We start from the raw sequence: 15,644 nt of genomic DNA on the forward strand, positions 1-15,644 counted from the left end.
AAAAGGTTCCTGTGAAGTTAAAATCCAGGTCTACAGTATGTTCTATACACGCCCAGAGACGTAGGTCACATCACTGAGGCCTTTTCAAAGCTTCAGCCAATCACATTGTCCCTTAGCCAAAATCTACGGAACATCTGTATTCACGTCTTAAAAGAGACACAAAGGACTCTGTGGAGTGTCTGTAATGGTTTTGATTTCATTAGTCAAAGAGTTCAGCCAGACTGTCAGTGGCCCAGGGAAGTTTCAGACGTGTTGGTTTGTTAGTAGTGATTGTTAACCAAGCTGTGCTCAATGAGCAGGATATGTTCCCTGTGTGCTTTGGTGGTGGCAAGTCCCAGAGGAACGCTGGCATTTCCTCCCAGCTCACCTACAGCGTTCCACACTGTAGCAGAAGGCCTCAGAAGGTCTGTTGAGTGAAAAGTCCTCAGCAGACATTCAGGACAGGGACTGATGAACAGCCTGACTCCCATGGATAAAGCAGTCAGTTTCTGTACTAAGATACACTAGTTATTTTCAGTTCCTGGCAAGAAAGGAATGGAACCTGCAGCTTTAACTGGCAGCCGGGCAACATTGGAGTTAGTATTCTCTTTGTGGGTTATACTGTACGAATGCAGGGAAACGAGACGGGTACATGGGCACTCGGAGCCAGAAGTAAAGTGGAAGCAACACAGTGGGAGAAAGCCCCTCACAGGTAATTGCATTGCAATCTTGACAGAATTACGAGGTCTTTAATCGCACCGGTCACATTCCACAGGAATGTTTTATTTTCATTCTTTGGTCTTTGTAGAATGGTGAGCATGAAAACACCCTATAGATCCCTACATTATAACACTTTAACAGTCCTGCAGTAAGTTAAAGAGCACTTCCAGATATAGCAGTTTAGGTTTTCGGTGAGGCGCTTTCTCTCCCAAATGCTCTTCAAGAGGCAGAATGCGCCACCTGCAGGTGTAAAGGTGCTGTTGTCCCGGTGACAAATTAACTAATTACCAATAAAATCAAAGTGATGACACCACACACTGTTCGACTGCATTAATGCGACTAACACAGAGGATTCTGGGAAAGTAGGACTTATTTAATGTCATTATTGCAAATTTTAAAAAATGTAGATGTTCTGTAAGAAAAGAAAACAATGCAAACAAGTAATTCACACACCTGGAATCCATTAGAAATACATTCAAATATCAAAAAACACCACCACACCTCTCTTTACAACAGCTCTCTGGGCTTGGAAATGATTGCTAGGTTATTTTTACATTTTACCTCATTCTTTTCCATAGCAATTCAAATAACTGAATTGCTTTTATTTCAGAACGAACCATTTTGGTCCGCTGTAGACTATTCTTTCACAGGTTAATATGTTTACGCATAGCCTGGTTCCAGAACAGCATTCAGCTCTTGCCAACCTCCTTTGTGTCATTGTCAAGCCAAAACATGGCATTACAAATGGAGCAGGTAAGAGAGCTGACAGAGTGGCACCCAGGCTAGCCTGGCAATTATGAAAGGTATCATCAGTAACAAAAAGCAAATTGGAAATGTAATTCTTAAAACAAAATTTGGCGTTAGTGGAAACTAATGGCTGGGATACCCATGTATACAATGACAACTTTTATCAAATAACTATAGGGTTTCACTACAGTGTGGCTTAAGGATTGACGTGGTCAAGTGTTCAGTACCAAAGAAGCACCAGCTGATAGCGGTCAGCATTATTCACGGTGTCAATCATCAGGTACTGATGGCCATTAGCGGATTAAAGTGGCGTTGCAATTGGGAAACAGATGTAATCTGCAACCAGATCATACAAGTAGGGTATTACAGAACTGCAGCTTTTCAGGTGGAACTCTCCCATGGGATGGGTTCAGTACAGGCCAATTTGAAATGAATTCCTGACAACGTCTTGATGACAGAACCTGCGGCGATGTGTTAATGTTTTCAGGGGCAGGGCGTAAGGAAGCTAGTAGATGAGACATGAACAGCAAGCAAAACATTGCCACAAACAGGCTAGAATTCTGACATCAGCATCATAAAAAACATCAAAAAACACAGAGGTTACAGGGAGACTGGAAGCGGAACCGAGCTACAGAAAAGCTGAGCGTCCCATGAGACCTGGATAAGGGCGGGGCAGAGAGGAGAGGGGCGGGGCTTCTGTACACTGACAAACAGAAAGAAACCGCAGACAGGAAAGGGGCGGGGTCTTTTCTGACATGGGAGCGGACTCTTTCTTGGGGTGAAGGGCAGGGGTACTCAGGATCAACTTCAAAAGGCGAGGAAATGCTCCAGATCGGGGGCTGACGCTCCTTTTCGCTGTGAGACAATGTGCCCTGAGGTCCTCCCAGGGGTAGAGACACACAACCCCAGGTATTGGGGTTCCTCTCGTTAAAGGCTGCTGGTCAGTGAGTGGTCCAAGAGGCAGGCAGGAAACAGGCGGGTCAGTTGCTCTTCAGAAGCTCAATGCAGCCCTGCAGCAGTGCCATGTTGTTCTGTGGCCACGGGAAGACGGATCAGTGTCATGTCCTTACAACCACAACCACACATTACCACTGAAACATGCAAACCTCAACCACATTTTTGATTATTGGAGATACTAGATTTTGTCATGCCCAGTCAGACACCCAGATGGAAGGACGACCCAGTGCAGAGGAAACCAAGGGACACCCTCGCCAACCGAACATTCAGAAAAGTGCCAACAACGTAGTTTATTTAAACACACGGAGACTCCAACACATTTGGACATACCTTCGCGTGCTTGATCTCCAACTCTGCCATCTCTATGAGGTTCTTACGGAATGCAACCACTCTTCTGCCCTTAAAGCTGGTCAACTCTGGGATGAGAAAACAGCACAGTTAGTACTCACCCACACCCCAAACACCCCAAACACCCCCCACATACACATACCACACACACACATACCACACACACACATACCACACACACACACACCACACATACCACACACACACACACACATACCACACACACACACACACATACCACACACACACACACACACACCACACACACACACACACATACCACACACACACACCACACACACACACACACACACACACACACACACACACACACACACACACACACACACACACACACACACACACACACACACACACACACATACCACACACATACCACACACACACACACACACACACATATACCACACACACACACATACCACACACACACACACACACACACACACATACCACACACACACACACACACACACACATACCCCACACACACACACACACACACCACACACACACCTCTTTTTCCCGACTCTGACAGCTTGTCAAACTTCTGCAGGCACTGTTGTTGGTGCTCCTCGGCCTGAGCCATGTCTTTGCTCTTCAGGCGGGCCTTGTCCAGGGCCTTGTTGGAGTTCTCGTAGTCCGCCAGAGCCCTGGCGCGCCGGTATAACAGGTCCTGACAGACACAAACACACAGGAGGTTTCCAGGAGCGCCGAGATCCAATGAAAGGAGTAAACTCTGGCACACGGATTGACTTGGATACGACCCATGAATTAAACTCCATTCGGAGCATCGTCTTGTCTTGACTGTGAACTGACGTTCTGTCAAACTGCTCGTTTGACATAGATTAATGCCTTCATAAAGGGTTTTGGGAGAAGCACATAAAGCATGTTAATTAGTTAATGAGTTGATTCAGGGGAGCTAGCTCTGGGATACATCTAACAGATGGAACGGCTGGGGGGTCCTCAGGAGAGCTTTGAAGACCTATGACGTAAAGGGTAAAGGACCATGACGGTAAACTGTGTTACTGTATTTCGGGTCTCACCTTAGCAGCCTGGATGTCCCTCATGTAGTACCTCAACAGCTCTGTGAGTTTCAGCTCCTCGTCCGACGCCACTCGACCTTCCACTTTCTACAGCAGGGACGACATGGCCACAGAGATACTAGCATCACGCTCAAACACACACAGTACGCAAAATAGAGCCACTAAAGATGTCATTTATTAATGAAACGGGCATGGAAGTTGACAGTAAACTTTTACTTATTTATTGAAACAAAGTTCATCAAAAGGAACAGACGATTGAGCATGAGCACATCTTCAGCCCTAGTTCATACCCGCAGTTTCTCAAACAGGTCTGCAAACTTCTCAAGGTGCCTGAAGGGAAAACAAAAAATTATAACTTCAGCAAAATCTGAATATTTTGCATTGTTGCAATATTCTGGGTTGTTGCTGGTACTGAGTAATATTTCAACTATTCATTTAGCAACCAGTTGTTGCCTTGAGGTAGAAACAGACTCTTTACTATATTTAGAATGAATAATGTTGCTCACTTTTTAAGTGCCGTGTTGTCATCGACAGAGAGACTGCTCAGAGTGGCAGAGATGTGGATGTAATCATCGGCCACATCTGAAACAGAGAAAAACAGGCCGATCAATACAAACTCTCCAAGCCAACAGTAAGAACACCACAAGTTACAGGAAGTGACATCGCTTCAGGTTCTGCCACACGATGATTGGCGGTCGTGTGACGGACTGCGTTTAGATGCACATGCAGGTGATGTTCTTAATCTACAGCAATGCCAAAGAATACACGTTTCATTCGGGAAGGACAATAAACCTAAATGCTAATTCTATTCTGATGCAAATCATATTAGCCTGGGTGTCAGTTGGTTTCTGCTCTCTCTGCCCACAACTAATGAGGTATTTTCATCCTGAATAATACAGGACATGATAGCTATGATAATTCATCTGTGAGGGGATAACCTCCGACGTCAACATAAGACAGAAAGAAAACCCAAACACACACTTCCAATCACACTTGAAATCTTTTTTCAGTTAGTCACGGTCCTACTTTTATGAGAGCGCGTCATTTTCTCTGCTTTGGCTGTAGAGTCTTTGATCTTTGAAGAGTAATCAAGGAGAAACGTCTTCTCCTGCTCAAAGAAGTCATCCACTTCCTGAAAGAAAATATTTTAAAATGTGATTAACATTCTGCACACCGCAGTGCATTCTATACATTTAGATTTTATTCATGCACACATTTCATACATCAAGTCCAATTTGTGCAAGCTTGGAAAAGTGATTTTGCCGCTGAGCAATTTCAGAGGCTCTTGCTTTGAATTTCTCTCTTTTTTAATATTCTCTCAGGCATTTGTATGCTATATTTGTCAGGAAAGTTTGGAACAATGTGAGATTTAGCACTGAAGGAGCAGTGGGCCTGACTCAATCCCATGCTACAGTATTTAGACGTGTTCCAGATGTAACAGCAGCTAAAACCACTGGACAACCTCACCTGCTAGGATTTTCTCCATCTAGTTTTTTATGCATTCCATTGTGACCTCACAAAAAATTATTTAAATGCAAATACAAAATAAAAGCTTTGGGCATATTTGACATTGCTGCCAAATGCAGAGGTTGCTGCCAACCTAAAAATTCATACAGGCCACACCCACCTTTATCCCCGAGATGATGACCTCGTCAGCACTCTTCACCATGTTCTTGAAGAAACTTCCAAACGTCTCCTTGGCGTTCTTCCTCCGCACACTCAGCTAAACAGACCAATCGTTGGGAGGGGAAATATTCATTCAGCCAATGGGAAGAAGGTACTATTTTGCAATTTAACATGAATTATGCTTGCTACAGTAGTTGTGGCACTCGTGAGCGTTTTTCTGTCTCAAATAAGAACAAAGACGATAGGCTAAGAAAGATAAAGTTAAAATAAGTTTTTTTTAAAGAACTAAAAAAGGTTTAACAAAATAAAAAATAAAAAACTAATCTACCAAAAGGCCTGGAAACACCCTGTTAGCTGACTCCAGATGACAAAGCCATGAGGGAGACCAGGCCGCAGTAACAGCTGAGATCAGCAACAGGAGGAGCCAGAGGTCTGCGTGCCGTTTCCTGTCCTCCTCAGCTCCTCCTCAGCTCCCCCTCTCCTCCTCTCTATCCTCCAGTTCCACCTTTACATTCAACTCCTATCCAGAGCCACTTACAGAAGCAATTCATTGTCGCCCGCCTCGCACGGGACAACAGGTTTCTCACACTGATGGCTCAGGGCGCCGCCGCAGAAACCGACTGCTTTAACGGCCAGGCTAAACAGCCCCCCCCTAAGTCTAACAAATCAGAGGCACAATCTGAACTGCGCAACGAAAACAGCGTTTTCATTTTCCACTGCAAAATGTTTCCCGCGAGGGCCGCGCTTTTGACGAACACGAGCCATCGGCTCACTGGGAAGTCAGTACAACTGCACACGGTCGCAGTCTTATCGGTTTCCTTCCCCATGGGTTGAACTCACATCCTGGTCATACTCGAGGAATATCTGGAAGTTCCGGTCCTTGCTCAGGATCGGGTGAGAGGAGAGTCGCTGCAGAAACACCTCGTGGACTTGTACGGTCTTCTTAAATACAGCCAGATACTCACTGGAAGAGAGGAAGGGTGGGCGGAAACCCGCCAAATCACTGACAGCATTCGCACGCACGGTTCAAAATCAGCCCAATCCTTCCCACACCTTCCAGAGGAACGCTTTTTAACACGGAGCATTAAGCTTGGACACGACTCACGCCTCCAACTCCTGCTTCATCTTGCTGTACTCCTCCTTGGTCATAGTAGCTTCCCCCTCTCCCAGTTTATGCATCTTCTCCCTGGGGCTCTCAAAGTCAGGCTTCGGGGGGGCTGGAGGGATCTGAAACAACAGGGGAAGATGGGGGGGGGGGGGGGGGGTATTGTGGCGTGTTGAAGTGACCTTAATGCTGGATATTTGAGGAAAGACAACGTGCCCAACACATGACATGCCCAATAGTGTCTCAATCTGTGTGTGTGTGTGTGAGACGCAGGACACTCACGATGAGTCCAGCATAGTCCTCAGTCTCAACCAGCGTGTCATGGAGCCAGATAAAATCCTCGTGTTGCCTAGGAACAGAGAAGTCTAGCTTCTGGAAGCAACTCAGGGTGGTCTGGTCAGACAGATAAGAACATTCATGCTCTAGTTATCAGGACGTTTCAATCAGAACTGGAGAGAGGAAATTAATCAGTAGGGAGTCATTTAAAATATATCTATTTTCATAATGTAACGGATACTTTCATTAAGAAAAGCAGCCAGTGGAGAGCAACATTACACGAGGTAACCATGTGACTCAGAAACCACACTAGTCTAAATCAATGAATGAAACCTGGATCGCTCTAATAACTCAATGTAAAGTTACTTGCTGTGACCCTGAGGGTCGGGGGAACATTGAGGTTGTCGTTTTACCTTGGTGTGAACTGTGAACTTGACCTTGTCTCGTTCACAGAGAGCGTCAGGGATGTCAATGAGAAGAGAGGCGTCGTTATTCAGGTCCACAGACACAGAGCGAGCCTAAGAGAATGGGGAACAGAAAGACATGGTCCACTTTTACCACTACAAGCTGGCCCGATTGCTTCGTCCGCACGAAATGTAGTAAAACCATTAACCCTTGTCATTTGATAATTTATTAATGGAATGACAGTCTGTGTTTGTAAACAGGTACAGTCAACTGCCGAGAACAAATCTTAGAGCTTCTCCTATGCAATATAGGTCGTATCTACAGGACAAAAAAGATACTAAGCAACTAAAGACTACAATAACATCAACCATATTATTATTATTATTAACAACAACAACAATAGCAACAGCCTGTTATTTACATGAAGAGGTTCAGCAGGTGTTTAGCAGCTGGCAGACAGAAACTCTCCAAGCCTTTTCGCATAAGAACCAGAACATTGGCACGGGCCAAATCTTGGCAATGGTAGCCAGACGACCATCTAGGCATATCGGATAGAATCCGGGGATGATGGCCGTCTGCCTTGACAAGCTCCATACTCTGGGCTGTCTCAACTAGTTACTGGACGACAGGATCAGAATCCAGTCAGATGGCGAACAGGACACAACACGACACGCCACATTTCTTTGGTCTCTGTAAGGTGATGGAGTCAATGACGCACATGCTGGACAACACTGTTGGACGTGACCACGATGGACTGAGACAAGTTCAATGTGTATGGTGACTCAAAACCGCCCACTTATAGAGAGTCATGTAGCCACAGGTGAACAGGGGGCACACAAGAGGGCAGAGGAAACACCCCTGGGGGGCCCCAGAGTCACGTAGGCATGGGTGAACAGGGGGTACACTAGAGGGCAGAGGAAACACCCCTGAGGGGCCTCAGAGTCACGTAGGCATGGGTGAACAGGGGGTACACTAGAGGGCAGAGGAAACACCCCTGAGGGGCCCCAGAGTCATGTAGCCACAGGTGAGCAGGGGGCACACAAGAGGGCAGAGGAAACACCCCTGGGGGGCCCCAGAGTCACGTAGGCATGGGTGAACAGGGGGTACACTAGAGGGCAGAGGAAACACCCCTGGGGGGCCCCAGAGTCACGTAGGCATGGGTGAACAGGGGGTACACTAGAGGGCAGAGGAAACACCCCTGAGGGGCCCCCAAATTTAGAATAGGAGGTTTTGATGACAATCCTCACAGCTTGAGGCCAGTTTCCTGTTGGAAAAGGCATAAAAACAGGAAGAGCAAGAATTGCCCCACAAACATGCACTTAACGGCACGGTACAAAGGTTGCGTGCAGAACAGTATCTTTAGCTACACAACTTGCCGGCCTTGTCATGATCGGGGTATTGCAGCCCACAACCACATCGGGTTCCAGACATATCAGTAAAAAACAGAGTACATCCCTATAAAATGTTTCAGGCCTTTTAAAATTCAGGCTATTCTGGAGGCAAAGAGGACCAACCAAGTACTAAATGGGTACACCTAATAAACTGACCACTGATGTTGCAGTATCACCCAGAATCCTAGTTAAGGATTAACACTAAATATATTTAGCATTTTACAAATATGTTACAAGTTGTGCGCTTATCTTGTAACTTTGAAAGAAGCGTTGTCTCTTTTTACCATTCCATACAGTCATTGTCTCAGCTACACTTCTTCCATCTGAACAGCTGTTTCTGTTTTAGTTGGAGAAAGCTCCAGATGTTATGGTGATTAAGTCAAAGATTGGATACCACAGCCTGTGAAAGATTTCACCATACTACTGCCTACACTCAGCTACTCAACTTTGCAGAGTCAACAGAAATAAAGCAGGAGAAGTTTCCTCTGGAAAATCTTACAGGAAATGAAAAAGAGAAGAAAAACCACAGCGCTATGAAATTCAAGTCAGTCCATATGCATGGAAGTCCTTTTATTGCCCAGGACAACAATTTGGACATAACACTATTGTGTCTTAATGTGCACCAAAGTATGCGCAATACAAAACGTTGCATGTTACTGCCACGTTGTAAATTTCCTAGGTGCAATGGCATGCTCAGTGATCTGTGGCACACAATCTAAAACCAACAGCTATATAGCCACTTATCATATATCAATAAGGTGAAATGGAACCCGTGACACTAGCATTTATGTCCAAGATCAAAGTGTCCTACGCATTCACAGCCCATCTCGTTGGCAGAGGAAGTATCAAACGCAGAAGGCTACAAGATTTATGAAGGCTTCAACAAGCAGCAAATTGAAACCGTGTCCAGCGGGGGTTACAAATAGAATAGTTACTATACAATCATATATTTGTGGCAAAATTACTGTAGGAAGCAGATAGTTATTATTAGACGATTTACAACTACTTTTATCTAGTCTTTGTCTACCTAACTAGTAATACTAGCCTGCCAATATCGCTTTCAACAACAGACGAGCGTAGCTCTGTTTACTCAGACATCATGCTAACTAGGTATCCTCATTACCAGTGCATTGCTTATCCGGGTGATTATCGTAGATGAAGGATTATATGATTAACGTTAACTAAATACTGTACTGTTCCCTTCCCAAACAAGTGATAACTCACAAAGATGTACAAGACAAGAGCTAATCGGGCGTTAGCAGTCTACAGGATCGTACCGTGGCTAAAATAAATTGCTAACGTCTGTTAGATTAAAGTTGACCAGCAAACGTTAGTTGGCAAACGATATTTTATGTAGGTGTATTGCACATAACTTACCTTTTCTTTTTCGCTGTCATCAAGGGTGGATGTCATGATTATAAAAACGCTGAAAATCTAGCTATATATATATTCGCAAACGATAGCTTCTGAATTCCCAATTTCCAAATCCAGTTTCGTTCTTCCGGTCCTATGACATAAATGAATCCCCCGCCCATTTAGCCGCCCTGCTGTTTTTGATTGGACTTGAACAGAATCTCAGTCAATATAGTTAGTTACTTTTATTGGATTCCACTGACAGTGCATGTTTTACGTGTGGATATGACCATTCTAAATACTAAATAATTACATAATTGAAAACACACTGTAGATGGCCCGGTTTTTCGCCGTTTAAAATTACATTATTACATTTGTTCCATGTCCGGCAAAAATGACAGCCTTTCAGAAGGGATGAATGGACTTGTAGTTGTTTCTGTCATATCTCACATAGGAATCAGTTTGGGGAAAAACTACAAGCCCCAGCAACCTGACCATCTTAGGTCAAAAAGTTGTAACGCAAAAAACGGCGCGTCGTTCTGGAGAGGTGACTACTATCCACTATGCATCCGTTATTTTAAACATGTATTAAGTCGTTGTTTAATCCAATGAAAGCGTAGCGTTATATGCTGCGATTTTATCTAAATGCATTGCGTCAATGATGGAGAAAGAAGAGATACCTCCTAGAAACTTTAGCTGCTTATAGTAAATTTGCCACTAACGCTCGTTAGCTACCTAGGAAATGCACTTAGGTCTGTCTAGATGTGCCCTACTTGTAGGGGAGCGAGCTAGCTTCAATGGTGCCAGTGCACTCTTCTCCTATTGTAACCGGACTTCCACGAATACTTTCTCTACCTGCAATGCATTTTCAAATCGCAAGAAAAGTCCATACAGTTCCGTGGACAGCGAACGCTACTCAAAACTTGTCAAGTCAGTCATGACCCACCGAGTCAGTGCTCAAACACCCGAGAGTCTAGAAGAGCAAGATACTCACATCTACGGACCTGTGATAAAATCCTCAACTCCTAACCAACCTTTACCCAAAGTGCCTAAAACTCGCCACCCTTTGCTCAACCACGAAAAGGCTTTTGCAATTAGCGAAACTGAGCACGGAGCGGCTCCAGCCAGAATTATCCTACAAAGGGGTCAGGATAGGGGCTCTGTTCCCAGTGTCACCCGTATCCTACAGCAAACTCTATCCCCAGAGCAACAGTTTTTCCTCGAGAGATGGAGGAAGAGGATGATCGCTCAACTTGGAGAGGAAGGCTTCAAAGAATACAGCCAGAGTAAGTATGCACAAGCAGCACCCTGTAATTGTATGTTAATTTATCTGTTTCTGTCATTGAAATGACCGAATGTTTCTTTGTCAGATCTTTTCAGGCAGGGCAAGCTCTTCCACATAGCTGTGGAGAATGTTCTACCATTAAAAACTGAGGAAAAGGCACCAGAGGTTCCAGCAGAAGTGGAAGGATACATGGAGAGTATTCGGCACGTGATGGACGACATTAGGGGAGTGAGAGCCATCGAGAGCCGCGTGCTACACAACAAACTAGGCTACCTGGGGATTGTGGACTGTGTTGCCCTTTACAGGTTTGTAACAGGGCCGTGATCATTGGCTAACGACACTGCAGGCAACTGCCAGATCTCGCAAAGGCAGGACAGATCTCTCAAACATGTACCAGCAAACCTTGCCATGTCATTTAGCAATATAATGCAATTTAGAGTACATGCAACTCCTGCAGTGTAGTACGCCTGAAACATAACAAACAGAGAGGACTGGAGACTCTAGCTCTGCCTATCCTGTCAGTTTATTAATGTCACACTTATATTCTTCCTAATGTGATTCCTAGAGTTTCCCAGTTGCAGGTAAATAATAAACAGCCCTAATAAACAGCCTGGACATGAAATCCATATCTGGGAAACTGCCCATTAAAGCTTGGCCTTTGTTCCCTCAGGGGTGTGCTGTGTGTGATTGACTGGAAAACATCAGAGAGGTCTAAACCTTTCCTGGACAACACATACGACAACCCTCTTCAGGTGGCAGCTTACGTCGGTGCCCTGAACAATGATGTGAACTACAACTACCAGGTGGGTCTGACCGCTGTTCACTCAGCCTGTCCTAAGCTGCTTCCTACAAATCATCCATGGTACAAAGAAATCCTCAGTGTTTGTATAAAGGACGACACACCGCTTGATTAGTGAGTACTCCGTCCTCCTCCGATTCAGCCCAGTGAGTAGTGTTGCTCCATCAGCATCAACATCAGCCAATGATTGGCCGATATATATTGGGTACCGGCCAATCATTTTATCGGTTCGGTGAATCCTTAACAGAACTTTTTTACAGGCTCTTTTTTGCCCCATTAACATGCTATATATTGTGCCTAACTTCTGCCATGGCTTCGCCCTCTCCTCATAGGTGGAGAATGGTCTGATTGTGGTGGCCTATAAAGATGGTTCACCAGCCCATCCACACTTACTGAGCTCGGACCAGGTGCTACAGTACTGGGAGAGATGGCTGGTGCGATTGGAGGAGTACTCGGAGAAGAGTTGAAAGGGCGAGAACCACATGTATTGCTGCTGTCTACCGGGATCTGACACTGTGTTGGTTTTCTTTCAGTTTTTTCACTGACATTTTACCAGGGAAGTATGCTGAGAATAGACCTGGATGCAAGAGAGAGAGAGAGAGAGAATTATTTCTTATACAAACACAAAGTTACTGTATTATCACATTAAGTAAGATCTAAAGTTAACTTAACTCTTTAAAGAAAATTTAGTTGGTTTGAAACACTGAAACTCTTCCCACAGTGGAACTTCTGTGTGAGAGCACTGGTGTCTAATGAGACAAATCTCTTGACTGAAGCTCTTATTACACTGGGACTGAGGTACAGCTCTCCAGTGTGAATGCATCAGTGTGTTCTAAGATGTCCCACTCTGTTGAGAGCTTTTCCCACACTGGGGGCAGTGGTAATGTAGTGCTCACCATTCACATTGAAGAGAAATGAGTATGGGAGAGCCCTTAAGCGTTATCCACAATTAATACAACAACAAGAAATTATTTCATTCTGTAAAACGAACAGAAAACATCTCTAATTCGTCAGTCGATACCTACTGAAGGTTCTGCACTGTACAACCCTGTTTCCAAAAAGTTGGGACGCTGCATAAAATGCAAATAAAAACAGAATCAAATGATGTGCAAATCATTTATTCCTGCATTTAATTGAAAATAGTACAAAGATAACATATCAAACGTTGAAACAGAAATGTCATTGTTTTTTGAATAGTACATTAACATTTTTTATTTGATGCTGGCAACACGTTTCAAAGAAGTTGGGACAGGGGCATTTTTACCACTGTGTTGCATCACCTCTTTTAACAGTTTTTTTGTTTCATAATGTGCCAAATGTTGTCAGCGTGTGACCGGTCTGGACTGCAGGCAGGCCGGTTTACCACCCAGACTTTTACTGTAGAGCCGTGCTGTTGTAATAAGTGCAGAATGTGGTTTGGCATTGTCTTTCTGAAATAAGCAAGGCCTTCCCTGAAAAATACATTGTATGGATGGCAGCATGTGTTGCTCCAAAACCAGTGAACAGGTGCGGGTCATATAATTAGAATATCGTCAAAAAGTAGATTTATGTCAGTAATTCCATTCAAAAAGTGAAACTTGTGTATTATATTCATTCATTACACACAGACTGCTATATTTCAAATGCTTATTTCTTTTAATTGTGATGATTATAACTGACAACTAATGAAAATCCCAAATTAAGTATCTCCGAAAGTTTCACTTTTTGAATGGAATTACTGAAATAAATCAACTTTTTGATGATATTCTAATTATATGACCAGCACCTGTATATTGTTCAGCAAATGGTGCCTTCACAGATGTGCCAGTCACCCATGCCATGTGCACTAATGCACCACCATACCATCACGGATACTGGCTTTTGAACTGCGCTGTTAACAAGCCGGATGGTCCATTTTACACAGTGTCCCAACATTTTTGGAAACGGGTTTTGCTTCTATCAACAGTGGCAATACTTTATAGTTTGAGAAATGCGTGAATTTGGTTGATCCCTTCAATCATCATTGAAGTACATTTCACATTGGGTAGGCTTCTTAAAGATGCATTTGGCTACTGTTGTCGAATGTGGCGTTGTCGAGCCAAAACCGGTCCCTGAAACCATTGTGTTATGTTATGTATTTGCCGCTACAAATCCTTTAGCGAAATTCGTCCTAAAACATCCGACCAATCCCTAACTCAAGAATGTTGTATGAACAATCACAATACTTTTTTGTATTTAGTACTTTGTCTATTGGTCAAAAATGTAAAAGCTTTGATGAAATACAGAATACCTTTTACATGACAACAAATGTGATGTGTTCCAGTGGTGCATTTACATGGAAATAGACTTCAACAGGATTGCGGTAAGCTACTACCAAGATAACAAAATGTATCCGCGCCAGATCCCGGCCCGGGGTCCAGATGTAATCCAGATCTAAAACAGACTTGGGCCAGCATAGGCCCAGCTCAGACCCAAATCTATATTTAAATTTACCTCTGGATTGCCTCTGTGCCAGATCTGTTTCAGTTCCGGTTTTGACTCGCTACTAATGGTGGTGTGTGTTCTAAGTTAAAAATAATTACCAATTAAATTTTAACTAGAACTAGATTTGAACTATTTTACATTTATACCATGACCATAACATAATCTTTCCATAACTTATCATAACTGGTTAATAATGCAGTTTTCTGTATTGTAAAGCAATGTCATTTTCAGTAATTAAATATAAAAGCATGAAAAATAATTTCAGTATCTATAACAAATATTTACATACTTCAATTGTATGATACTATGTCTCAAATCCAATTAGTGTAGAAGAATAGGAAATCATTTCAAAATGTAAATTCATGGCTACAATGAAATATCAAAATATTTGAATTCTGTATCAATTAGTATAGTGTTTCTCCACCCCAAAAAATTAATAAGGATTTATCAAATGATGGCAGCCATCATTAATAAACACGTTCATATAATTTGAGCTAAAAAATTATTCCTACACAGCACTAATACACCCAGACACATCCTGACAATTTATATTTTCATTGTTAGACAAAAACTGGAAATTTCAAACAAATTTAATACATTTTAATTTTTCCATCACAACATTGTATTGGCAATATTTAATAAATGAACCCATCACACCTTAGTTATGAAAAACATGGGATATTACTAGAAATTAACAAACACAACATTGTGCCACAACATGAGGCGAGTGAAATTGAGGATGGAGAATAATGTCCAACTGAGACCACACACTTCCCGGAGCATTCAGGAAGAGGATCACGTAAAAAGTCCTCAACACCTCTGTGGTCAGATGTAAGGGGGGATATGGCCTTGCCGAACCCCCCAAACCCCCAGGATAATGCACCATGTCACAAAGCTCCAATCATTTCAAATTGGTTTCTTGAACATGACAATGAGTTCACTGTACTGAAATGGCCCCCACAGTCACCAGATCTCAACCCAATAGAGCATCTTTGGGATGTGGTGGAACAGGAGCTTCGTGCCCTGGATGTGCATCCCACAAATCTCCATCAACTGCAAGATGCTATCCTATCAATATGGGCCAATATTTCTATAGAATGCTTGCAGCACCTTGTTGAATCAA

The 15,644-nt window shown here is 43.4% G+C and overlaps 2 protein-coding genes across 2 annotated transcripts; one reads left to right on the top strand and one right to left on the bottom strand.

Moving 5' to 3' along the window:
- Positions 1-1,051: 1,051 nt before the first annotated feature.
- On the bottom strand, positions 1,052-10,139 carry snx5 (sorting nexin 5). The gene is made up of 13 exons (XM_010869461.5): positions 9,999-10,139; positions 7,239-7,343; positions 6,832-6,942; positions 6,550-6,671; positions 6,285-6,408; positions 5,446-5,541; positions 4,845-4,950; positions 4,325-4,400; positions 4,109-4,148; positions 3,819-3,905; positions 3,289-3,448; positions 2,734-2,819; positions 1,052-2,477 (listed from the first exon to the last, which is right to left on the bottom strand). Exons 1-13 carry the CDS (start codon positions 10,032-10,034, stop codon positions 2,427-2,429), a joined length of 1,200 nt encoding a protein of 399 aa, XP_010867763.1. The 5' UTR covers positions 10,035-10,139; the 3' UTR covers positions 1,052-2,426.
- A 129-nt stretch (positions 10,140-10,268) lies between these two features.
- On the top strand, positions 10,269-13,145 carry mgme1 (mitochondrial genome maintenance exonuclease 1). Its single transcript, XM_010869454.3, has 4 exons — positions 10,269-11,260; positions 11,345-11,564; positions 11,930-12,062; positions 12,391-13,145. Exons 1-4 carry the CDS (start codon positions 10,717-10,719, stop codon positions 12,523-12,525), a joined length of 1,032 nt encoding a protein of 343 aa, XP_010867756.1. The 5' UTR covers positions 10,269-10,716; the 3' UTR covers positions 12,526-13,145.
- The last annotated feature ends 2,499 nt before the right edge of the window (positions 13,146-15,644 follow it).

Source organism: Esox lucius, chromosome 6 (genome assembly GCF_011004845.1).
Source record: "Esox lucius isolate fEsoLuc1 chromosome 6, fEsoLuc1.pri, whole genome shotgun sequence".
Lineage (NCBI taxonomy): Eukaryota > Metazoa > Chordata > Actinopteri > Esociformes > Esocidae > Esox > Esox lucius.